We start from the raw sequence: 26,185 nt of genomic DNA, 5'->3' as shown, positions 1-26,185 counted from the left end.
TTGTCTATTTTCTCTGCTTCCTGCCCATTCATGTATTTGTCCACATACATCTTAAAATGATGCTATCGTGCCTGTCTCTACCACTTCTGCTGGCAACACATTCCGGGTACCTACCACTCTCTGCGTAAAGAACTTTCCAAGCATATCTCCCAGAAACTTTTCCCCTCTCAGCTTGAACTCGTGGCTCCGAGTAATTGAGTCCTCCACTCTGGGAAAAACTGTTCTTGCTATCCACGCTGTCAATACCTCTCATGATTTTGTGGACCTCAATCAGGTCCCCCCCTCAACCTCTGTCTTTCTAATGAAAACAATCCCAATCTACTCAATGGGTCTCCATAGCTAGCACCGTCCATACCAGGCAACATCGTGGTGAACCTCCTCTGCACACTCTCCAAGGCATCCACATCCTTTTGGTAATGTGGCGACCACACTGTACATAGTATTCCAAATGTGGCCAAAACAGTCTTATACAACTGTAACATGACCTACTAACTCTTGTACTCAATACCCATCCAATGAAAGAAAGCATACCACTCTCTTGACCTGTGTTGCCACCTTCAGGGAACAATGGACCTGACTACCCAGATAGGTAGAAAAAGAGAAGCGGATTTAAGGCAGGAATTCAGGAATATAGGGTAGAAGCTTAGAGCTAGAACAAACAGGCTGTTATCACTGATTTGTTGCCAGTGCTATGTGCTAGCGAGGCAAGGAATAGGGAGAGAGAGGAGTTGAACATGTGGCTACAGGGGATGGTGCAGGATGGAGGGTTTTGGATTCATGGTGGGACCTCTACAAACAGGATGGTGTTCACCTGAACCAGAGGGGTACCCATACCCTGGGGGTTAATTTGCTAATGCTCTTCGGGAGGGTTTAAATTAGTTAAGAAGGTGGATGGGAACCTATAGTTACAGTATACAGGAGATTGAGAGTAGTGAGGTTCAAAATAAGGTTTCAAGGCCACAAGAAGGCACCGGCAAGTAAGAATTTGGTTTGACATGTGTCTACTTCAACACCAAGAGCATCCAGAATAAGGTGGGTAAACTTGCAGCATGGATTGGTACCTGGGATTTCAATGTTATGGCCATTTCGGAGACATGGCTAGAGCAAGGCCAGGAACGGTTGTTGCAGGTTCCGGGATTTAGATATTTCAGTCAGAACAGAGAAGATGGTGGAAGAGGGGAGGTGCGGCATTGTTAGTCAAGGACAGTGTTACGATGTCAGAAAGGACTTTTGATGACTCATCCACTGAGGAAGAATGGGCTGAGGTTAGAAACAGGAAAAGACAGATTACCCTGTTGGGAGTTCTCTGTGGGCCTCCATATAGATCCAGAGTTGTAGAGGTAATGATAGCAAAGATGATTCTCGATAGGAGCGAGAGTAACAGGGTAGTTGTTAGGGGGGACTTCAACTTTCCAAATATTGGCTGGGAATACTATGATTTGAGTACTTTAGATGGCTCAGTTTCTGTCCAATGTGCAGAGGAGGGTTTCCTGACAGTATGCAGACAGGCCAATAGGGGCTGAGGCCACATTGGATTTGGTACTGCGTAATTAATCCAGCCAGGTGCGAGATTTGGAGGCACCTGAGCACTTTGGTGATAGTGACCACAATTTGGTTATGTTTACTTTTGCAATGGAAAGGGTAGGTATATACTGCAGGGCAAGAGTTATAGCTGGGGGAAAGGCAATTGTTATACAATTAGGCAAGATTTAGGATGCAAGGGATGGGGAAGGAAACTGCAGGAGAATGGTACAATTGAAACATGGAGCTTATTCAAGGAACAGTTACTGCGTGCCGTTGATAAGTATGTACCTGTCAGGCAGGGAGGAACTGGCTGAGCGAGGGAGCCGTGGTTTACTAAAAAAGTTGAAGTTCTTGTCAAGAGGAAGGAGGCGGCTTATGTTAGGACGAGATGTGAAACCTCAGTTATGGTGCTTGAGAGTTACAAGTTAGCCAGGAAAGACCTAAAGAGAGCACTAAGAGGAGCCAGGAGGAGACACGAGATGTTGTTGGTAGATAGGATGAAGGAAAACTCTAAGGCTTCCTATTGGTATACCAGGAATAAAAGAATGACGAGAGTAAGATTAGGGCCAATCAAGAAAAGCGATGGGAAGTTGTGCGGAGTCAGAAGAAAGAGGGGAAGTGCTAAATGAATATTTTTCATTAGTATTCACACTGGAAAAAGACGATGTTGTCAAAGAGAATACTGAGATACAGACTACTAGACGAGATGGGATTGAAGTGCACAAGGAGGTGTTAGCAATTCTGTAAAGTGTGAAAATAGGTACGTCCCCTGGGCTGGATAGGATTTGTCCCAGTATGCTCTGGGAAGGCAGGGAGGAGATTGAAGAGCTTTTGGCTTTGATCTTTTTGTCATCATTGTCGACAGGAATAGTGCCAGAACACTGGAGGATAGCAAATGTTGTTCCCTTGTTCAAGAAGGGGAGAAGAGACAACCCCAGTAATTATAGACCAGAGAGCCTTACTTCGGCTGTGGGTAAAGTGTTGGAAAAGATTATAAGAGATAGGATTTACAATAAGTTGATTAGGGATAGTCAACACAGTTTTGTGAAGGGTAGGTCGTGCCTCACAAACCTTATTCAGTTCTTTCAGAAGCTGACTAAACACGTGGATGAGGGTAAAGCCAATGATGTGGTGTATATGGATTTCAGTAAAGCATTTGAGAAGGTTCCACATGGTAGGCAGTTGCAGAAAATATGGAGGCATGGGATTGACAGTGATTTAGTACTTTGAATCAGAAGTTGGCTAGCTGAAAGATGACAGAGGATAGTGGTAGATGGGAAATGTTCATCCTCGAGTTCAGTTACTAGTGGTGTACCGCAAGGATCTGTTTTGGATCTACTGCTATTTGTCATTTTTATAAATGACTTAGATGAAGGTGTAGAAGGATGCGTGAGTAAATTTGCAGATGACACGAAGGTCGATGGAGTTGTGGATGGTACAGAAGGATGTTGTGGGTTACAAAGGGACATAGATAAGCTGCAGAACTGGTCTGAGAGGTGTCAAATGGACTTTAATGCAGAAAAGTGTGAGGTGATTCACTTTGGAAGGTGCATCAGGAATAAAAAGTACTGAGCTAATTGTAAGATTCTTGGTAGTACACAAGAGCAGAGAGATCTTGGGACCCATGTATGTCGATCCCTGAAAGTTGCCACCCAAACTGATTGGGTTATTAAGGCGGCATGTGGTCTTTTATTAGTAGAGGGACTGAGTTTCGGAGCCATGAGGTCATGCAGCAGTTGTACAAAACTCTGGTGCGGCTGCACTTGAAGTATTGCGAACAGTTTTGGTCACCCCCTTATATTGGAAAGGGTTCAGAGTGAGTTACGACAATGTTGCCTGATATGGAGGGAAAGTCTTCCAAGGCTAAGGGACTTGAGGCTGTTTTAGTTAGAAAGGAGGTGGTTGAGAGGTGACTTAATTGAGACGTATAATCAGAGGGTTAGACAGGGTGGACAGTGAGAGCCTTTTACCTTGGTTGGTGATGGCTCGCATGAGGGGACATAGCTTTACATTGAGGGGTGGCAGAAAAAGGACAGACGTCAGAGGTAGTTTCTTTACTCAAATAATAATCGGGGTATGGAACGGCCTGCCTGCAGCAGTGGTTGACCTGCCAATTTTCAGGGCATTTAAATGGTCATCGGATAGACATATGGATGAAAATGGAATAGTGTAGGTCAGATAGGTTGCTGATTGGTTTCACAGGTTGGCGCAACAGAGGGCCGAAGGGCCTGTACGGTGTTGTAATGTTCTTTTCTCTATGATCTCTCTGTACATTAATTTTCCCAGGACTTGTCCATTTACTGTATAGTTCGCTCTGAATTCGATTTTCCAAAATGTATCACTTCACATTTGGCTGGATTGAATTCCATCTGCCATTTCTCTGCCCAACTTTCCAAATCTGTATTCTGTTGCATTCTCTGACAGTCCCCTTCACTATGTGCTACTCCAACAATTTTAGTGTCGTCTGCAAACTTGCTAATAAGACCACCTATACCTTGCTCCAGATCATTTACGTATATCACAAACAACAGTGGCCCTCGCATGGAGTCCTGCGAAACACCACTGGTCACAGTGCTCCATTTTGAGAAACTCCCTTTCACTGCTATTTTGTGCTTCCTGTTGCCCAGCCAGTTGTTTATCCATCTTCCTCGTACACCCTGGACCCCATGAGACTTCACTTTCTCCATTAACCTTCACCTTCACGGGGAACCTCATCAAACGCCTTACTGAATGAAGTCCATGCATCTACAGCCCTTCCCTCATCAATCAACTTTGTCACTTCTTCAAAGAATCCTATTAAGTTGGTAAGACATGACCTTCCCTGTACAAAACGATGTTGCCTATCATTGATAAGCCCATTTTCTTCCAAATGGAAACAGATTCTGTTCCTCAGTATCTTCACCAGCAGCTTCCCGACCAGTCATGTAAGGCTCACTGGTCTATTATTACCTGGGTTATCCCTGCTACCGTTCTTAAACAAGGGGACAATTTTGTAATTTTCCAGTCCGCCAGGACCTCACTCGTGTTCTAGCATGTTGCAAAGATATCTGTTAAGACCCCGCCTGTTTCCATTCTTGGCTCCCTCAGTAACCTGGGAAAGATAAAAAAAAATTTTTTCCTCTACTGCTGTCACTGATCGGGCTGACTTTGGTCTTCTCACAATGGAAGTAGCTAGCATGTGATAGATGTGTACTTAAAAAGCGAAGCCACTGGTGTGCAATGAATGGTGCTTGGAAGAAGTGATAATGGCAGGAGTTTTTTGAGTGGGAGCAGCGGCCGAGGAAAAACGAACCCGGGAGACTATAGCTAAGGTAAGACAGTTTGTTTCAAAATTACTTACCTGTAGCGGGCAGCGGAAGTGAGGTTGGAGCGCATAGCTGGGCAGGAAGGTAAGTGATTAGTATTTGAGTGGGTGTGTTCTAGACCCCAGGTCCTACTTCCGTAGGGCCTCCCTCCCACCCTCCTCCTCTAACCTAACTTTAAAGTCCACAGGTTATTGACTCAGTGTTCTTGTTTTTGGAGACAGTGTACAGTCATGGCAGCGCAGGCGGTGGAATGTTCCTCCTGCAGGATGTTTGAGGTAGGGGTGACCACCGATACTCCTGCCGACTTCGTGTGCAGGAAATGCAGTCAGATCCTGATCCTCACCCAACGAGTTAGGGAACTGGAACTGGAGCTGGATGAGCTGAGGATTATTCGAGAGGCTGAGAGGGTGATCGATAGAAGCTACAGGGACATAGTTACGCCAGAGAACAGAGGTAGCTGGGTAACAGTTAGAGGTGGGAAGGAGAAGAAACAGGCAGTGCAGGGTTCCCCTGTGGTCGTTCCCCTAAAAAATAAGTATGCAGCTTTGGAAACTGTTGGGGGGGACAGCCTTGCAGGTGTAAGCTGCAGTGAAGGGGTCTGTGGCTCTGAGATTCAGAAGGGAAAGGGAGAGAAGAGGAGAGCGCTAGTTATAGGGGACTCTCTAGTTAGAGGGACGGACAGGCGGTTCTGTGGACATGGGCGAGACTCTCGGATGGTTTGTTGCCTCCCAGGTGCTAGGGTCCGAGACGTCTCGGACCGTGTCTTCAGAATCCTTAAGGGGGAGGGTGTGCAGCCAGAAGTCGTGGTACACATTGGCACCAACAACATAGGTAGGAAGAGGGGTGGGGAGGTCATTCAAGAGCTCAAGGAGTTAGGCTGGAAGCTAAAAGCTAGGACAGACAGAGTCGTCATCTCTGGGTTGTTGCCGGTGCCACGTGACAGAGAGGCAAAGAATAGGGAGAGAGTGCAGTTGAACACGTGGCTGCAAGGATGGTGTAGGAGGGAGGGCTTCAGATATTTGGACAATTGGACTGCATTCTGGGGAAGGTGGGACCTGTATAAACAGGACGGGTTGCACCTGAACCAGAAGGGCACCAATATCCTGGGGGGTAGGTTTGCTAGCACTCTTCGGGGGGGGTTTAAACTAATTTGGCAGGGGGATGGGATCCGGACTTGTAGTCCAGCAAGTAAGCTAGCTGTGTGTCAGGATGTCCAAGACTGTAGGGAGGCTGTGGAGAAGGTAGCACTGACAGGGACTACTTGCGGACACAGAGATGGGCTCAAGTGCGTATACGTCAATGCAAGGAGTATCAGAAATAAGGTGGGTGAACTTAAGGCGTGGATCGGTACCTGGGACTATTATGTTGTGGCCATCACGGAAACATGGATAGATGAGGGACAGGAATGGCTGTTGAAGGTTCCTGGTTACAGATGTTTCAGTAAGATTAGGGAGGGTGGTAAAAAAGGAGGGGGGGTGGCATTGCTAATTAGAAATGGTATAACGGCTGCAGAAAGGAAGTTTGAGGGGGATTTGCCTCTGGAGGTAGTATGGGCTGAAGTTAGAAATAGGAAAGGTGCAGTCACCTTGTTGGGTGTTTATTATAGGCCCCCCAATAGCAGCAGAGATGTGGAGAAACAGATTGGGAAACAGATTTTGGAAAGGTGCAGAAGCCACAGGGTCGTAGTCATGGGCGACTTCAACTTCCCAAATATTGATTGGAAGCTCTTTCGATCAAGTAGATTGGATGGGGCAGTGTTTGTGCAGTGTGTCCAGGAAGCTTTTCTAACGCAGTATGTAGATTGTCCAACCAGAGGGGAGGCCATATTGGATTTGGTACTCGGTAACGAACCGGGACAAGTGGTGGGCTTGCTAGTGGGTGAACATTTTGGTGATGGCGACCACAATTCTGTGACTTTCACCTTGGTTATGGAGAGAGATAGGTGCGCACAACAAGGAAGTTTTTACAATTGGGGGAAGGGAAATTACGATGCTGTAAGACAGGATTTGAGGAGCATACGTTGGGAGCATAGGCTGTCAGGGAAGGATGTGGTGGAAATGTGGGACTTTTTCAAGGAGCAGATACGACGTGTCCTTGATATGTATGTACCGATCAGGCAGGAAAGAAATGGTCGTGTGAGGGAGCCTTGGTTGACGAGGGAGGTTGAATGTCGAGTAAAGAGGAAGAAGGAGGCTTACATAAGGTTGAGGAAACAAGGTTCAGACAGAGCAGTGGAGGGATACAGGATAGCCAGAAGGGACCTGAAGAAAGGGATTAGGAGAGCTAAGAGAGGTCATGAAAAATCCCTGGCGGATAGGATCAAGGATAACCCCAAGGCATTCTATGCGTATGTGAGAAACCTGAGAATGACGAGAACGAGGGTAGGTCCGATCAAGGACAGTGGTGGGAGACTGTGTATTGAGTCGGAAGAGATAGGAGAGGTCTTGAACAAGTACTTCTCTTCAGTATTTACGAACGAGAGGGACCGTATTGTTGAAGAGGAGAGTGTGAAACGGACTGATAAGCTAGAAGAGATACCTGTTAGGAAGGAAGATGTGTTGGACATTTTGAACAACTTGAGGATAGACAAGTCCCCCGGGCCTGACGGGATATATCCTAGGATTATGTGGGAAGCAAGAGAGGAAATTGCAGTACCGTTGGCAATGATCTTCTCGTCTTCACTGGCAACTGGGGTGGTACCAGGGGACTGGAGAGTAGCGAATGTTGTGCCCCTGTTCAAAAAAGGGAATAGGGATAACCCCGGGAATTACAGGCCAGTTAGTCTTACTTCTGTGGTAGGCAAAGTAATGGAAAGGGTACTGAGGGATAGGATTTACGAGTATCTGGAAAGACACTGCTTGATTAGGGACAGCCAGCACGGATTTGTGAAGGGTAGGTCTTGCCTTACAAGTCTTATTGAATTCTTCGAGGAGGTGACCAAGCATGTGGATGAGGGTAGAGCAGTGGATGTAGTGTACATGGATTTTAGTAAGGCATTTGATAAGGTTCCCCATTGTAGGCTTATGCGGAAAGTCAGGAGTCATGGGATAGAGGGAAATTTGGCCAATTGGATAGAAAACTGGCTAACCGGTCGAAGTCAGAGAGTGGTGGTAGATGGTAAATATTCAGCATGGAGTCCAGTTACAAGTGGAGTTCCGCAGGGATCAGTTCTGGGTCCTCTGCTGTTTGTAATTTTTATTAATGACTTAGAGGAGGGAGTCGAAGGGTGGGTCAGTAAATTTGCAGATGATACAAAGATAGGTGGAGTTGTGGACAGTGAGGAGGGCTGTTGTCGGCTGCAGAGGGACTTAGATATGATGCAGAGCTGGGCTGAGGAGTGGCAGATGGAGTTCAACCCTGCCAAGTGTGAGGTTGTCCATTTTGGAAGAACAAATAAGAATGCGGAATACAGGGTTAATGGTAGGGTTCTTGGTCAGGTGGAGGAACAGAGGGATCTTGGGGTCTATGTACATAGATCTTTGAAGGTTGCCACTCAGGTGGATAGGAGTTTGTAAGAAGGCCTATGGAGTATTATCGTTCATTAGCAGAGGGATTGAATTCAAGAGTCGTGAGGTGATGTTGCAGCTGTACAGGACTTTGGTTAGGCCACATTTGGAGTACTGTGTGCAGTTCTGGTCGCCTCACTTTAGGAAAGATGTGGAAGCTTTGGAGAGGGTGCAGAGACGATTTACCAGGATGTTGCCTGGAATGGAGAGTAGGTCGTACGAGGATAGGTTGAGAGTTCTCGGCCTTTTCTCGTTGGAACGGCGAAGGATGAGGGGTGACTTGATCGAGGTTTATAAGATGATCAGAGGAATAGATAGAGTAGACAGTCAGAAACTTTTTCCCCGGGTACAACAGAGTGTTACAAGGGGACATAAATTTAAGGTGAAGGGTGGAAGGTATAGGGGAGATGTCAGGGGTGGGTTCTTTACCCAGAGAGTGGTGGGGGCATGGAATGCGCTGCCCGAGGGAGTGGTAGAGTCAGATTCATTGGCGACCTTTAAGCGGCATTTGGATAGGTACATGGATGGGTGCTTAATCTAGGATAGAAGTTCGGCACAACATCGTGGGCCGAAGGGCCTGTTCTGTGCTGTATTGTTCTATGTTCTAACTGTGGGACTTGTGGCTTATATCCGTTCTATAACAGTTTAAGTAATATGGTGGTGGGAAGTACAATCAAGCTAGGAGATTTTCCTATGTGACAAGAAAATCAATGGCAATATGTTGCCATAATCAACTACAATAAAGTGACTGAAAGGCACAGTGACTGGGAGAGGAGTCAGAAGACCCAATAAAAAGGGAGACTCAAGTTATACCTTGATATTAGAGTAGCCGGTGATGTGTATAGATACAGGAGAAGCAAATCAAGGCGGCAGGGCAGCAAGAGGAAAAGAGGAGTGCAAAAGTAGAGTGGTAGAACTAATTTGTGGAAATAATCACCAAATAAAAGAAAAAATCAAAACTACTTGAAAGCAACTGCGGGAACTGAAACAATTGGAACAACAAAGAACATGGAACAATACAGCACAGAACAGGCCCTTCAGCCCTCGATGCTGCACCGACCTGTGAACTATTCTCAGCTCGTCCCCCTACACTATCCCAAAATCATCCATGTGCTTATCTAAGGATTGTTTAAATCTCCCTAATGTGGCTGAGCTTTACACAAACATTACAAGACCACTGTAAAGACCACATTTGGGCTGGTTAAATAACTCAACATTACTCTCAGTACAAATCCCTGAAGAGTTTTCAATTCTAGTTATAGTCCTGCTAATTAATCTTCATGGGGTCAATTACTCTCACAATTGGCATTCAACTTGTTGTTAGCATGCATACTGGTTTTGATTTTTCGGCTACACACTCCATTGTTGAACACTTCTTTCTAGGCACCAATTCAATACCATTTCAAATAACTACTTCTGGAAAATACAACTGCCCATGTACACTACTTTTCATGGCACTTTATGGCACACCTGTCATTCATCTCAGGAAGACTGTCCCACTTCCCATCAAGTAAATTAATTATTCAAATGCTTCCTCAAGTCAGAATAGTCCAAGAAGTCCCAACTTAAATCCTGATTTGGACTAGGGCAAGTCTTGAAGGGTGCAACTCTTCCAAGCTTCACTGTGTTAGGTGAAAGAAGACAAACAAAAAAATAAAAATCAGCTATTTTCTGGTGCTGGACAGTGTGTAATAACCCTTGCACAGAACTGCATACTTGAGTCTAAACCGCAATTCAAACTGACGACTCCTGACACAGACTGACTAATTCCTACACAGGGTCCCAAACACCATTCAAAATCTGCTGTTTGAGCATTATCCCTTTTCCAGATTTGCTGGAACCAATTCCCAGGTACTGACTTCATTAGTAGCCAATTCCTGCTGTCTTTTTAACGAGACAATGCTCTTCTCCAGAGGCCTCATGTCTGCAGGAACCTGATTGGGCCTCATGAATAAATAAAAGCTTGGTTTCCTTTTAACACAAGGTGCTACCCATGGTCAAAAGATCATCTTTAGTTCTTAGTTCCCAAGTTCACAGGTCCAAACCAAAACTGATTAAATAAAATCACTTCTTTTTAAAATTCATTTACAGAATGTGGGTGTCACTAGTCACTGCCAAACTTGAAATGCACAGAGAACAGTTTAGAGTCAACCACATTGTTGTGTATGTACAGTCACATGTAGACCAAAAATGACTAAAAATTAGGGATGGCTCTGACAATTGTTTTGATACTCATGCTTGATGCTATTGTGAAAAATTGCTACTTGGCCTCTGGAGTTGTATTCGACAACAAGGCATGATTTACAACATAGGATTATATGCAAAGAAAGACATGGTCAGGCAGTGCAGGAGAGAGTGAGTGAGAGTAGTGAGTGGAGTGGGTTCTTTTTTGAGTATATGTTTTATTGAGATATGTCTCCTGATTAAACTTAAAAATAAGCCCTAAATATTAAGTTAGCCTGGAGCAGTGTTTTGTAGAGGAATAAAATTGTGTTATTTTCTGGGTCTGCAGATTCGAAGAAGCAAAAATGGCCCTTAATAGAGGGATACACTCTTTTTGTCGGATGTGGGAGTTTAGGGACCGTTTACGTGTTACTGAGGATTATAGCTGCAATAAATGCCATTGGCTGTGAATCCGATCAGATCAAATCAAATTTACAAGAGCAAGGGGGTGTGATGGATGGTAGTTATAGGAAGGGAGAAAAGTTGCAGATATAGTCACATAGATGGTTAAAATCAACTAGGAGAAAGTGAGGACTGCAGATGCTGGAGATCAGAGCTGAAAAATGTGTTGCTGGAAAGGCGCAGCAAGTCAGGCAGCATCCAAGGAGCAGGAGAATCCTCAAGGGCTTATATCTGAAACGTCGTTTCTCCTGCTCCTTGGATGCTGCCTGACCTGCAGTGCTTTTTCAGCCAAGTTTCTGGTATCAAGGCTGGCTCTAATGCAATGAGAGGTACGTCAAGTTCCAAGAGATCAGTTGTGTAAGGAGCCTTTTTAGTTCGAGACACAGATAGATGTTTCTGTGGCCAGCAGCAAAACATCAGAATGGTGTGTAGCCTCCCTGGTGCTAGAATCAGGTCCTGTTGATTGTATTTTTGTACTGATATACTAAGCCCAGTGGTTTGGTTTGCATTCCATCACTTCAAGTGATGTTTAACATTATGTTTGTGTTTGGTTTTCCAAGAATTGTTGAATTATTTGTAAATCTTGATAGAATGAAAATTTTGACTTTCCAGGAACAACTTTCCTTTCACCCTAACAGGAATGTACTGTCTCTGGACTCTTGTTACCTCATTTCTGAAGGCTTCCCATTTTCCAGTGGCCCCTTTACCTGCAAACATCTGCCCTCAATCAGCTTTTGAAAGTTCTTGCCTAATACTGTCATAAATTAGCCTTCCTCCAATTTAGAACTTCAACCTTTAGATCCAGTCTATCATTTTCTATCACATTTTTTAACCTAATAGAAGTATTCCCCCACTGACTCCTCAGTTTGTGCTATTGTTTCCATAATTTTCTTGATGTGAAGCTGAATGAGGGATTAACCTGACGGATAAAATCCCATGTGTGTGGAACATTTGCAATCCTCCAGCCATTTCACACCACATCATACTGAACAACAATTCAAAATTCATGTCCAGAGCCTTCGACATTCCATGCTTACTTCCCTCAGCAACCTATCATGCATACAGAAATAATTGCAGAGACCAATATCTTGTCACCAAGTCACCCTTTATTACATGTGCATAGTACACTGGCTGTGGCCAGTCAGCTTGGAGTCCATCCTGGAAGTGAGGAGATGCTGAATCTTCTGTTTATAACTATTGCACAGAGCTGATTGGACCAGGTTAACAACCCCAAACAAAGACCTCAGTCAATGAGATCCACTTGTTCCAATCACTACATATACTATGATACACTATGCGCCCTTTCTGCTTGGAAGGCTGCCAGCCATTTAAGTGTCAGTCCAGTACCACCACCACCATCTTTATTGTGATACAATTGTCTTACTTTAAAAAACAGACAGACAATAAAATATTAATTTTGTATCTCATCGACTGTTCCTGTTTCAAGTTTTCCTTTCAGTGCATAATTGTTTTCACCATTTTTTGATTAATCTTTCATTTTTTATATATTTGAAAATAAATACTTCTGAATTCCCATTTATGTTGAACTGTCATCTACTCTCAAATCCACACTACCCAACCACAAATCTCTTTAGTTATCTCAAATTAGTATAATAACATTCTAACTCTATCCTATGCCACAAATTTGAAGGCTTTCCATGGCACATAAACCATTTTGCATACCCAATCATAAAAAACATTGAGTTTTATTCATAATTACTGGACAACTGAGCATATAATAATCATTATTCCTCAAATATCATTTGCCTTTTACCTTGTTAGCCTAGCTCTAACCGTTACTGATCAATTTTAATAAAGTTATGAAAAAGGTTCCACACTTGGAGCTGCACACATTTGCAGACCATAGTATCAGAAAAAAACTGGGAATTTGAGCAACCTCTTACACACACAGTGATTAGTTTTTTTTTGCTGCTGCACTGACCTTATTGGCACGGATTTGTCGATAAATATCAGTCTGTTGGCGGATGCGATACTCTAAATCGGATACATGAGCCTGCAGCCAGTTCCAACGACTCACAATAGCAGCTCGTTCAATTGCCCATCGCCATTCTGAACGTTGCCAACTGAGACAGAAAAATATATAAGAAATAAATTTAATGTATTGCATATATCAGGCAGTTGAAAAGGATTAGGAAATACTCCATATCTGAGTGGCATATAGCACAAACGTTATTCTGCATAATCCAAGAAACACACTAAATATTCACAACCAGAGGTGGTTATTTGGCTTGCTGAATCTGCACTGGTTGACTTTTTGCTTGCGCCCAACTTTGTCAAAGTTTCTTGTTCCTCTTGTCTAAAACGTAATGCTCCAATGTCAAAGATACTTCAGAATACGAATCCAAAATGATCTAAACTAAGCGAGAGAAAAAATTTTCAGATGACAAAAATAGAGAGAGATAACACTTAATAACTTGACAGATAGGAATTATATGAAATGTAATGTTAGATGAAATATTTTGGCATGAATGGACAGCAAATTTCAAAAGAAACAAAGGCCAGAGACAGAGAACTGGAAAAGTGACAGAGTAAGTCGATAAAACAACAAAAGAATACCCTATTGGGATCAAGCTTTGAAGCAATGAGTATAATAGCAGAGGCAAATGTTGTCACACATCACTGGCTATGCCACTGACAGAACACCGGGACCAGTTTGAGTCCCAACCTTAAATAGCCTTGATATAGATCAACAAATATGCACCATACATTATGTAATTTTGATACAAGTCTAGAGAAATTGTGGTTCTTTTCATTAAACCACATAACATTTTGTCCATTCATGCCAAAATATTTCATTCAACACGAAATTTCATACAATTCCTATCTGTCAAGTTACTAAGTGTTATCTCTATTTCTGTCATCTGAAAATTAACATGTTACTTAATTGAGCTTCATTTCTTCTGATAAGGTTATCAGAAGATCTATTAGTTATTCAAGATTAGGAAGGGTAATGATACGTTAAATAGGAAAAAAAACTATTTCCGACAGTTGGTGATTCAATAATTATAAAGCATCAAGTTAAAATTTCACCACCAAGAATGAACACAGACATGAGAACAGCTTATGATTATAGAGATTATTTTCAAGTGGAATGTCATACCAAAGGTCATTACCCTGACAGGAAAAGCACACTGCAAATCAACTCTCATTATTCCACATATGGTTATAAATGTGAAACATAACGAAAGATTAAATTAGCTAAATTACCTGACTGCAACCACCTAGTTTTGCTAATAAACAATGAAGCAAAAAATCACTACAAACTTATCTTTGCCATGTAGCAAAGCAGACTATTAATGACTACAGGGAGACAATCCTTTATTCTAAATCCGGAAAGTTCCGAAGTTCAAAGGTTTTTGAGAGGTTTTTTCTCATTAACAAGGTTGTTTGGTGTGCAAACAGTTAAACCAAGTTGACGCCCACTCGCTGGGTGTCACTCAGATGCGATGTGTGGGGGGGCAACACCAGCAGGCCTCGATTCTGTTTCAAGGCCCCATTTTACTCAGTGAGTCATGCTCCTGCACTAAGATTTCTACAAATTTCACCATCAAACGGTCACTTATTCTGAAATTAAAAAAATTCTGAATTCTGAAAACCAGCTGGTCTTGAGCATTTCAGATAAAGGATTGTGCAACTGTAATGTGCAAACATAAATTATATGCCTTCAAATCCAAACCTGTACATTTGTTTCCAAATACAACAGCTAAATGGTTTTGCTGAAATAGTGTGGGTGGATTGCTGAAAGAGAATATATTTTATGGATTAAGATTCCCAACATAAAGGTGGAAGGGGGTGATTTTGTTTTCATACTTCTCTGGCGATAGTCTGCTGATCACCAATTGCGACAATCCTCAACTTATTGACTGGTCAGTTAAATCTAGGTCTTTGGATTGAGTTAGCATTTCTTCTTTTCAAAGTATTTTGTGCAGGATTGCTTCCAGTTGCAGAGGAACAGGGAGTGAGGGAGGTCGCGCTTGCTTGCAGGCTTTGGAAGTCTAAATCGAATTACTCCATTGTCAGTTCTGTGAGAATCCTGTTACTCAAAACTAATTCATAAGCTGGAGTAAGGGTCTTTTCTTCCTTAACCCATAGTTATCCGATGTCAAGTAGTCTCTCAAAAATATCGAATCAAGCTTCGCCAACAGTTACAAACTATTGTATAACCTATGAGTGAACACTACAAAATTCCACTTTTAGAGTCATAGAGATATATAGAATGGAAACAGACCCTTTTGGTCCAACTTGACCATGACGACCAGATATCCTAACCTGTCTAGTCCCATTTGCCAGCACTTGGCCCATGTCCCATTCACAGACACATCCAGAAGCCTTTTAAATCTTGTAATTACACCAGCCTCCATCACTTCCTTTGGCAGCTCATTCCATACACACAACAAACCCTGCATGAAAAAGTTGCCCCTTCTGTCACTTTGGGAAAAGACTTCTTCTCTTCATCCTATCCATGCCCTCACGATTTTATAAATCTCTATAAGGTCACACCTCAGCCTCTGACACTCCAGGGAAAACAGCCCCAGCCTACTCAGCCTCTTCCTGTAGCTCACATCCTCCAACTCTGGCAACATCCTTGAAAGAGTTCAGAAGAGATTTACAAGTTTCATATGATCCTTCCAATAAGAGGAAGACCAGAATTGCACGCAATATTCCAATGTCCCGTACCGCCACAACATGACCTCCCAACTTCTATACTCAGTGCTCTGGCCAATAAAAGAAAGCATATCAAATGCCTTCCTCACTATCCTATCCAGCTGCAACTCCACTTTCAAGGAACCTGCACTCCACGGTCTCTATATTCAGCAACACTCTTCAGGGCCTTACTGTTTAAGTATATAAGTGCTGCTCTGATCGGCCTTTCCAAAATATAGCACTTCATATTTACCTAAATTAAATCCCATCTGCCACTTCCCAGCCCACTGGCCCATCTGATCAAGATCCTGGTGTAATCTGAGGTAACCTTCTTCACTGTCCACTACACCCCCGATTTTGGTGTCATCTGCAAAATTACTAACTATACCTCCTATGTTCACATCCAAATTATTATATAAATGACGAAAAGCAATGGATCCAGCACCGATCCTTGTGGCACTCCACTGATCACAGGTCTTCAGTCTGAAATGCAACCCTCCACCACTACCCTCTGTCTTCGACCTTCATGCCAGTTCTGTATCCAAACGTCTAGTTCTCCATGTATCCCATGAAATCTAACCTTGCTAACTAGTCTCCCATGAGGATCCTTGTTGAATGCCTTACTGAAGTCCATATAGATCTTAACTATCCTTTGCCCTCATCAATCCTCTTCGCTACTTCTTCAAAGAAGTCAATCAAGTAAGTGAGACATGACTTCCCACGCACAAAGCCTATCCCTAATCAGCCTTGACCTTTCCAATACATATAAACCCTGTCGCTCAGAATTCCTTCGAACAACTTGCCCACTGCCGATATCAGGCTCACCAGTCTGTTCTCTGGCTTTTCCTTACCACCTTTCTTCAACAGTGGCACCATGTTAGCCAACCTCCAGTCTTCCTCACCTGTGACTATCGATAATACAAATACCTCAGCAAGGGACCCAGCAATTACTTCCCTGGCTTCTCTCATAATTCTAGGGTACACCTCATCAGGTCCTGGGGATTTATCCAACTTTAAGCATTTTAAGATATCTAGCAGTACCTCCACTGTAATATGGACATTTTTCAAGATTTCAAATCTACTTCCCCACATTCTTTATCATCCATGCCCTTCTCCATGCAAAATACTCGTTTAATGTCTCCATCATCTCCTCCTGTTCCACACATAGGCTAACTTGCTGATCTTTGAAAGGCCCTATTCTATTCCAAATTACTCCTTTGTCCTTAATGTTTTTATAGAATCCCTTTGGATTCTCCTTAAATCTATTTGCCAATGCCGTCTCATGTCCCTTTTTTGCCCTCCTGGTTTCCCTCTTAAAATACTCCGACTGTCTTTCTACTCTAAGGATTCACTCAATCTTTGCTGTCTGTATTTGACATATCCTTCTTTCTTTTTTTTTATCCAAAACCTCAATTTCTCTAGCCATTCAACATTCCCCATACCTACCAGCCTTGCCTTACACCCTAACATAGAACATAGAACAATACAGCACAGAACAGGCCCTTCGGCCCACGATGTTATGCCAAACATTTATCCTAGCTTAAGCACCCATCCATGTACCTATCCAATTGCCACTTAAAGGTCACAAATGCTTCTGACTCTGCCACTCCCACAGGCAGCGCATTTCATGCCCCCACCACTCTCTGGGTAAAGAACCTACCCCTCACATCCCCCCATACCTTCTACCCTTCACCTTAAATTTATGTCCCCTTGTAACACTCTGTTGTACCCGGGGAAAAAGTTTCTGACTGTCTACTCTATCTATTCCTCTGATTATCTTATAAACCTCGATCAAGACACCCATCCTTTGCCGTCCCAATGAGAAAAAGCCAAGCACTCTCAACGTATCCTCATACGACCTATTCTCCATTCCAGGCAACATCCTGGTAAATCTTCTCAGCACCCTCTCCAAAGCTTCCACATCTTTCCTAAAGTGAGGCGACCAGAACTGCACACAGTACTCCAAATGTGGCCTAACCAAGGTCCTGTACAGCTGCAACATCACTTCACGACTCTTGAATTCAATCCCTCTGCTAATGAACGATAATACACCACAGGCCTTCTTACAAGCTCTATCCACCTGAGTGGCAACTTTCAAAGATCAATGAACATAGACCCCACGATCCCTCTGTTTCTCCACCTTACTAAGAACCCTACTGTTAACCCTGTATTCTGCATTCTTATTTGTCCTTCCAAAATGGACAACCTCACACTTGACAGGGTTGAACTCCATCTGCCACTCCTCAGCCCAGCTCTGCATCATATCGAAGTCCCTTTTCAGTCAACAACAGCCCTCCTCACTATCCACAACTCCACCAATCTTCGTATCGTCTGCAAATTTACTGACCTACCCTTCGACTCTCTCTTCCAAGTCATTAATTAAATTACAAACAGCAGAGGTCCCAGAACTGATCCCTGCAGAACTCCACTTGTAACTGGGCTCCAGGCTGAATATTTACCATCTACCACCACTCTCTGACTTCGACCGGTTAGCCAGTTTTCTATCCAACTGGCCAAATTTCCCTCTGTCCCATGCCTCCTAACTTTCCGCATGAGCCTACCATGGGAACCTTATCAAATGCTTCACTAAAATCCATGTACACTACATCCACTGCTCTACCCTCATCCACATGCTTGGTCACCTCCTCGAAGAATTCAATAAGACTTGTAAGGCAAGACCTACCCCTCACGATTCCGTGCTGGCTGTCCCTAATCAAGCAGTGTCTTTCCAGATACTCTCAAATCCTATCCTCAGTACCCTTTCCATTACTTTGCCACCACCGAAGTAAGACTAACTGGCCTGTAATTCCCGGGGTTATCCCTATTCCCTTTTTTGAACAGGGGCACAACATTCGCCACTCTCCAGTCCCCTGGCACCACTCCCGTTGACAGTGAAGACGAAAATATCATTGCCAACGGCTCTGCAATTTCCTCTCTTGCTTCCCACATAATCCTAGGATATATCCCGTCAGGCCCAGGGGAACTTGTCTATCGTCAAGTTTTTGAAAATGCCCAACACATCTTTCTTCCTAACAAGTATCGCTTCTAGCTTACCAGTCCGTTTCATACTCTCTTCTTCAACAATACAGTCCCTCTCGTTTGCAAATACTGAAGAAAAGTACTCATTTTCAAGACCTCTCCTATCTCTTCCGACTCAATACACAGTCTCCCACAACTGGCCTTGATCGGACCTACCCTCGTTCTCGTCATTCTCATGTTTCTCACATACGCATAAAAGGCCTTGGGGTTACCTTTGATCTGACCCGCCAAAGATTTCTCATGCCCTCTCTTAGCTCTCCTAATCCCTTTCTTCAGCTCCCTCCTGGCTATCCTATATCCCTCCAACGCTCTGTCTGAACCTTGTTTCCTCAACCTTATGTAAGCCTCCTTCTTCCTCTTTACAAGACATTCAACCTCCCTCGTCAACCAAGGTTCCCTCACATGACCATCTCTTTCCTGCCTGACAGGTACATACATATCAAGGACACATCGTATCTGTTCCTTGAAAAAGTTCCACATTTCCACGATATCCTTCCCTGACAGCCTATGCTCCCAACTTATGCTCCTCAGATCCTGTCTTCTATCATATTTACCCTTCACCCCTCCAATTGTAAAACCTTCCCTGTTGCACGCACCTAACCAAGGTGAAAGTCACAGAATTGTGGTCACCATCACCAAAATGTTCAACCACTAACAAGCCCATCACTTGTCCCGGTTCGTTACCAAGTACCAAATCCAATATGGCCTCCCCTCTAGTCGGACAATCTAACAGGAATATAGTGTCTCTGGACTCTTGTTATCTCATTTTTGAAATTAAAACTAATTCATTGTCTGCAACACAACAGTCCAAACTTACTGATGCCAATTAATATTTCAAATAAAACACAAGCAGGACTTTGCACTTAGTGTGCAAGCAAAACCCATAGCAACATTAAAAATGTAAATGGAGAAGTGCTAAAACAGTCATACTCTAAAATCAAGGGGCAACTAAACTGGATAAGGTAGACTCCTCTGTCAGAGAGCTCCAATAAGGATGGCATCCTTTTGGGATATCTTAGCTATTTAAAAGTTATGTCTGATCTCAGTCCAATTCCTCTTTTAATTTGTTTATGAGATGCAAGTTCTCTGGCTCGGCCAGCACTTTTATTCATCTCTGATTCAGAAGGACATTTTATGCAGGAGGGAGACAGCAGGAAAATTTCAGCACAAAAAACTAAGGTATGTTCAGTGGGTGAAACTTATTCATGTTGATAGATTATACAGCAAGTTCTTGGATCTCAGCCATACCTCAGAGATGCAAACCATTTCCAGACACGGAAAGGTCTCAAATATTCGCACCTAATGGACATTATGTTGTGATCCACTATGTAGTCTTTAAATGTGCGATGCTAAGACAAAGAAAAGTCAGAATAGAAGGGTATTAAAGCTCATTCTGGTCAAAAAAAAATTTTCTTGCAGTTTATACTCTTTTCAGTTTTGCAATTCTCACATCATTGCCTGCTTTATCAGAAAGTGATCAAATTCCAGTTGCAGTTGGTGGCAGTCAATTTCACAGGTGAAGACCGTAAATTTCAGAAGAGGTAAATTACGGACTCAGCATTTCAATTTGTCAAAATGACTTAGAAATAAAAAGGAACAGCAGCTAAACTCCCAATTATAAATACTATATCATTAACTCAAAGTCAGAACACAACACTAACACTAGAAAACGGACACAACTGAGGGATGTCTTTGCCACATTACTAATTTTAGTAAAAACAGTAACACAGAAACTCAGTTCCTTTTGCTACCAGTCAGGATGCTAAAATGGTTCGCACAATACCTATTGTGTGCACATAAATAACAACTTGAGAGAGGAAAACAATTTAGAAATGACAGCACATTTTCTTCAGCATATGGGACTGATTTGCTCAAGTATGCAAGCAGGTTATCTGTTCTCTATTTTGTTATAGACCCCAGAAATGACGTAACAGTAGCTAGGCAAATTGTTCTCAGATATGCCTAGTCTCCAAAGGAAGAGGTTTCTGTATACCAGTATCACAGTAGAATGGTTCAGGATATATACTCAGGAACATGATTCAGAACAAATCCAAGAATCTAATTAATCCAAATGAACTGTAAAGTTTACTGGCCAGGGTATTGGATGACAGTCAGCATGTTCTTAATGGGAGTCTTCAAAAAGGCCGCTGAAGTATGAAAAATTGAGTAGGCAATTAAGTCACTGAAAGAGTTAACCTTAAAGCTTCCCAGTTAAAAGATATTACAATAAATCTGGAGATGAAATAGCAATCATATAATCCTGTCACAAATAGTCTGCTAACATCCCATTATATGTAGGAAAAGGATATGAGTCTAGATCTTTGAGGTCAGCATTACTGGAATAGTTCTGGACAACATGGATAATTAGTCCCTTTTGGAAGAAAGTGAGGACTGCAGATGCAGGAGATTAGAGTCGAAAAGCACAGCAAGTCAGGCAGCATGTGAACATCAGGAAAATAGATGTTTCAGGTCTAAGCCCTGATGCCTGAAAAGTCAATTCTCCTGTTCTTCGGATGCTGCCTGACCTGCTGTGCTTTTCCAGCACCACACTCTCGAATTAGTCACATTGGTTTAAAGCAATCCATTCAGCCTTTCAAAAGACACATCAGACGTTTCAGGCCAAAGGGTCTAAAAAAATGACTTGATTGCATACTTATACAAGGATAAGATTTCATTCGGTTTAAATTATTTGATCACAGGATGTGGGTGAACTGAATCGGCATTTATTACTCATCCCCAGTTGCCCTGGAGAAGGCTGTGGTGAACTGCACTCTTAATCTCCCTCAGGCCTTGGGATGACACTACTGTTAGGAAAGAGGTTACTTGATTTTGACTAAGCAACAATGAATGAACATTGACATAGTTCCAAGTCTAGGTGGTGTGGCTTGGAGGGGAGCTTGCAGCTGGTGGTGCTCACTTGCCCTTGTCCTTCTCGATGATTGGTGGTGCTGGGAGTATCCAATATTTCCTGATATGTGCTTGATGGGTAGAGGACAGCATTGGGAAGACAGGAGAGGAGTTCTTTTTTGCTGCAGTATTCTTGGTCTCCAACTTCCTCTTTTAGCCACAACTAGTTTAGTTTAGTTTCTGATCAATGGTAGTCCCCATGATGTTAAAAGCTGGGCATTCAGAAATGGAAATATCACTGAAAATCAAAAGGTAATGGCTGGATTCTCCCTTATTAGACAATATCAATGCTAGAGACTTGTGTAGTGTGAATATATTTTGCCATGTCAGCCCCAGCCTGGACGTTATCCAGTTCTTGCTCCATAACAATACAGGCTTCATCAGAATCTGAGGAGTTGCAAAATAGTGCCGAATTGTGCAATATCAGCATACATGCCCCGCTGCAGACCATATGATGGAGGGAAGACCATTGAAGCAGGTGAAATGGTTGGACCCATGACCCGTTGAGGAATTCCTGAAGAGACATCCTGAAGCTGGTTAGGTATGACCCCAAACAACAGAGTCCCATGCTACTCTTCCTGATACCACACAATTCCAGCTTTCCGAGTTTTGCTTTTATATCACTTTTATATCTTATTTTCTAAAAGCTACACACAATATGAGGGAATTATGCAGATGAGCTGGAATAGAAGGTAGTTGCAAATCCCTATCCTTAAGTGGCAACATGAATCAACAGTCTTCAGTTATGCTTCCAATTGTCCACCATTTCGCTCCGACAGACAGACAATACTTCAACACATCCAAGCCACTGTTGCATTTTTCATCTTCAGAAATGGAGCAATAAATTTCTCCATTAGCAAAGCCAAAGTCATAGTCAACTTCTACCCAATGTCTTTTTCTTCCCTTGCATAAAAACTTGGCATTCTGGTATTTGCTTGGCGAGTGAGAGATGAAATGTTTTGGCAACATGGCTGGCAAACGCAGTTTTGCGGCATGCACACTTTGCACAGTGGAGTACATCAACTCTCCTCTGCAAACAAATGAACATACCACAGAGAAGCACTGCCTTTTGAAGTGGAGCAACGAGGTGCAAGACAAGTGGATGGAGTTCTGGCCATGTGACTATGTAGGAACAATTGGTCACTTCCTCATGAGTTATATGATTATCCTCAAGTGACATATTTTACAACCATGATGGAAGGTGGAAAAGGTTTTCATTATGATAGTCATGAGAACATGAAATGTTTTATCCTGGATAAAGTAAACACGTAACAAGGGAACTGAAAAAATATTTGAACAGGGGAAAGGGATCAAGAGTGGACAACTCCAGTGTTTAAGCTAACAAACCATTTTTTTAAACACATATGTAACAACTTGCATGGATGTGTTAATGACACTTCTGCTGTCATTGCATTCTGAGGTGGGACCTGATCCAGACCTCCTGATGTCGGAGGTGGGCCACTGTACCACAAGATCTTAAAAACTGACAACTAACATGCAAGTAATTTTTCAGATTATAGAAAACAAGCCACACTACGAGCCAATTGGAAACCTACCAATTTCATTTGGACCCTAAATCATATGATACAGGAACAGAAAAACACAGTTAAAGGCAAAGGAATGTACTTGATTGGCATCGACCTACCACCTTCAACATTCACTTCCTCCACCACTGCTGCAGCAGTACACACCAAGATACACACCATGACACTCCTCCAACAGCATTTTCTTAAATCCACAAACTCTACTGTGTACAAGGGAAACGTTCCCCTCCAAACATGTACAATCCCAACTTGGAACTATTTATATTCCTTTTCCAATACTGTTCCTAAGCCAAAATCCTCAAGTTCCCTTCCTTAAAGCACTGTGGGTTTTACTTTATTCTAAGGACTGTAGCAGTTCAAGGCAGTGGCTCATCAGCCCCTTCTAATAAGCCATGCGAACAGGCAACAAATACCTACCTACCAAGCAACACCCACACACCATCTGATTTCAGCAACATGTTGCTGGTTATTGCAGAACCTAGATATGCAAAGCTAAGCACAAGCTGCATCATCACAATGTCAATATTGATACACAGCAGCATGGGAATGTACTTGAATATGGAATCTTGAGGCTGGCGGTCAAACCAAACTTCACATATTGAAGAGGACGTCCATTTGATGCTGAAAGTATTCTTTGATATAGAATGTCTGTCATTTTCAACATCAAACAACTCGATGACTTGGTGCACTATCAGCTTTTGACCTAGGAGAGCAAGGGTGAATTAACAGTTCTAACAAAGGGTTATTGGACTTCTAACATTAATTCTATTGTTCTCTTAACAAATGCTTCCAGACTTCCAGAGTTCTCATTTTCTAATTTTGTTTCAAGTTTCCAACATCGCTTGGGAAACAAGATAGGGCAAGTGACTGAGGTGGTACTGTGGGAGAACTTTGGGACCAATTACCAGAATTCTATTAGTTTTAAAAAGCCAAGGAAAAAAAGTGTTCTGATCAATAAATTAAAATTCTAAATTGGGCCAAGGCTAATTTTGATGATATCAGACAGGAATGTTCAAAAGTTCATCATGGGAGGCTGTTCTCAGGTAAAGGGTCTTCTGGCAAGTGAGAGACTTTCAAAAGTGAGATGATGTGAGTTCAGGGCCAGCATGCTCCTGTTAGTGTGAGGGGAAAGACTGGTAGGAGTAGGGAACACTGGATGACTAGAAGAAGGAGACATATATAATGCAGACGCAGTTGGAATCAAGTGAATACCTTGAGGAATATGGGGTGTAGGAGTTCATTTAAGAGGGAAATAAGGAGGGCACAAAGAGGACATGAGATAGCTTTGGCAGATACGGTAACAGAGAATCTAAGGAGACTCTACTCTATTATTCTTTCAGGGCAAAAGATGATGTGGGGAGAGAATAGGGTTGTTAAAGATCAATGAGATCGCCAATGTGTGCAGCCACAGGAGATAGGCGAGATCCCAAATGAATTTTTCGCATCAATATTTATGGTGGACAAAGACATGGAAGCTAAGGAACCTTGGAAAATAAATAGCGATGGCTTGAAAGAGAGTCCATATCACAGAAGAGAAGGGGCACAATGTCTTAAAATACACAAAAGTGTATAAATTCCTGAGACCAGATCAAGTGTATCCCAACACACTGTTGGAGCTGGGAAAGACGCTGTGGGACCCTTAGCAGAGATATTTACATCATTGACAGCCATGGGTGAGGGGCAGAAGACTGAAATGCTGTGCCATTATTTAAGAAAGGCTGCAAAGAAAAAAGACAGGGAACTACAAACTGGTGAGTGGTAATTAAGTTGTTGGAGGAGATTTTGACAGACAGGATTGACATGCATTTGGAAAGGCAAGAATTGATTAGGGATAATCAGCATGGCTTTATGTGTGGGAAATCATGTCTCACAAACTTGCTTGAGCTTTTTTGAAGAGGTGACTAAGATAGATGAAGGTAGAGTGATAGATGTTGCATACATGGACTTGAACAAGACATTCGACATGGTTCTGTAATGTAGACAGCTTAGTAAGTTAGATCACATGAGATCCAGGGAGAGCTAGCGTAGGACGCGAAGGGGTGAACTTAAAGAGGTTTATAAAATTATGAGAAGCAGAGATACAAGTTAATTGCCAAAGGTCTTTTTCCCATAGTAGGGGAGTCCAAAGCTTGAAGTCATGGTTTACGGTGAGAGGGGCAAGAATTAAAAGGGAGTTGAGAAGCAACCTTTTCATACAGATGGTGGTGTGGATATGGAATGAGCTGCCAGAGGAAGTGGTAGAGATGAATACAATTACAATATTTAAGACATTTGGATGAGGACATGGACAGGAAAGGTTGAAGAGGCCAAACGCAAGCAAATGGGACGAGTTCAGTTTCGGAAACCTGGTCAGCATGGATATGTTGAGGCGAAGGGCTATGACTCTATCAACAGTTTTTAAGTCTTATTTGAGAGTCATATAGCATAGTCACGGCACATCATGTCTACACTGACCCACAAACACCAAACTATACTAATTCTGTTTACCTGAACTTGGTTCATAGCCTACTATGGCCTGACTTTTAAATACACATCCAGATGCTTCTTCAATGTTGAGTGTAACTGCCTTGACCACTGTCTCAGGCAGCACCTTCCATATACCTACCACTCTCCAGGTGAAAATCTTTTTCCCTCAGATCTCCTCTAATCCACTTAGTCTTCACCTTAAAGTTTTTCCCTCTGGTCTTGGACATATCTGCCATGGCAGACAAGATTTGAACAAACAATTTCCCCTGTGTCTCTCAATTTTGCATACCTCATTCAGTCCCCCTTCAATCTCTCCTCATAATTGAGTTTTTCCATCTAAGGCAACATCCTGATGAACCTCCTCTTGATCCTCTACAGTACAATTACATCCTTCCAATGTGTGGCGACTAGAACTGCACACATTGTTCCATCTGTGGTCTAACCAATACTTTATCAATTTGTAACAAGGCTTCCTTTCTCCTTTTATCTATGTCCTAGCTTATGAAAGCAAGCATCCCATAATTCTCCTTCACCAACCTGTCTACCTATACTGACATGTTCAGGACACACCAAGGCCCCTTTTCTCCTCAGTACTCTTGAGAGC

The 26,185-nt window shown here is 42.7% G+C and overlaps 1 protein-coding gene across 5 annotated transcripts in view; it reads right to left on the bottom strand.

Moving 5' to 3' along the window:
• kansl1b (KAT8 regulatory NSL complex subunit 1b) overlaps positions 1–26,185 on the bottom strand; it is a 307,114-nt gene that overhangs the window by 92,257 nt on the left and 188,672 nt on the right. For all 5 annotated transcript variants that reach the window (XM_072561887.1, XM_072561890.1, XM_072561889.1 and 2 more), the window contains one exon: positions 12,903–13,044. In XM_072561887.1, coding sequence (XP_072417988.1) covers positions 12,903–13,044 — 142 coding nt within the window. The remainder of the gene's footprint in view (positions 1–12,902; positions 13,045–26,185) is intronic.

This window comes from Chiloscyllium punctatum, chromosome 42, assembly GCF_047496795.1.
Source record: "Chiloscyllium punctatum isolate Juve2018m chromosome 42, sChiPun1.3, whole genome shotgun sequence".
NCBI lineage: Eukaryota > Metazoa > Chordata > Chondrichthyes > Orectolobiformes > Hemiscylliidae > Chiloscyllium > Chiloscyllium punctatum.
The sequence above is the reverse complement of the archived record's forward strand: the minus strand, read 5'-3'. Positions and strand labels throughout refer to the sequence as shown.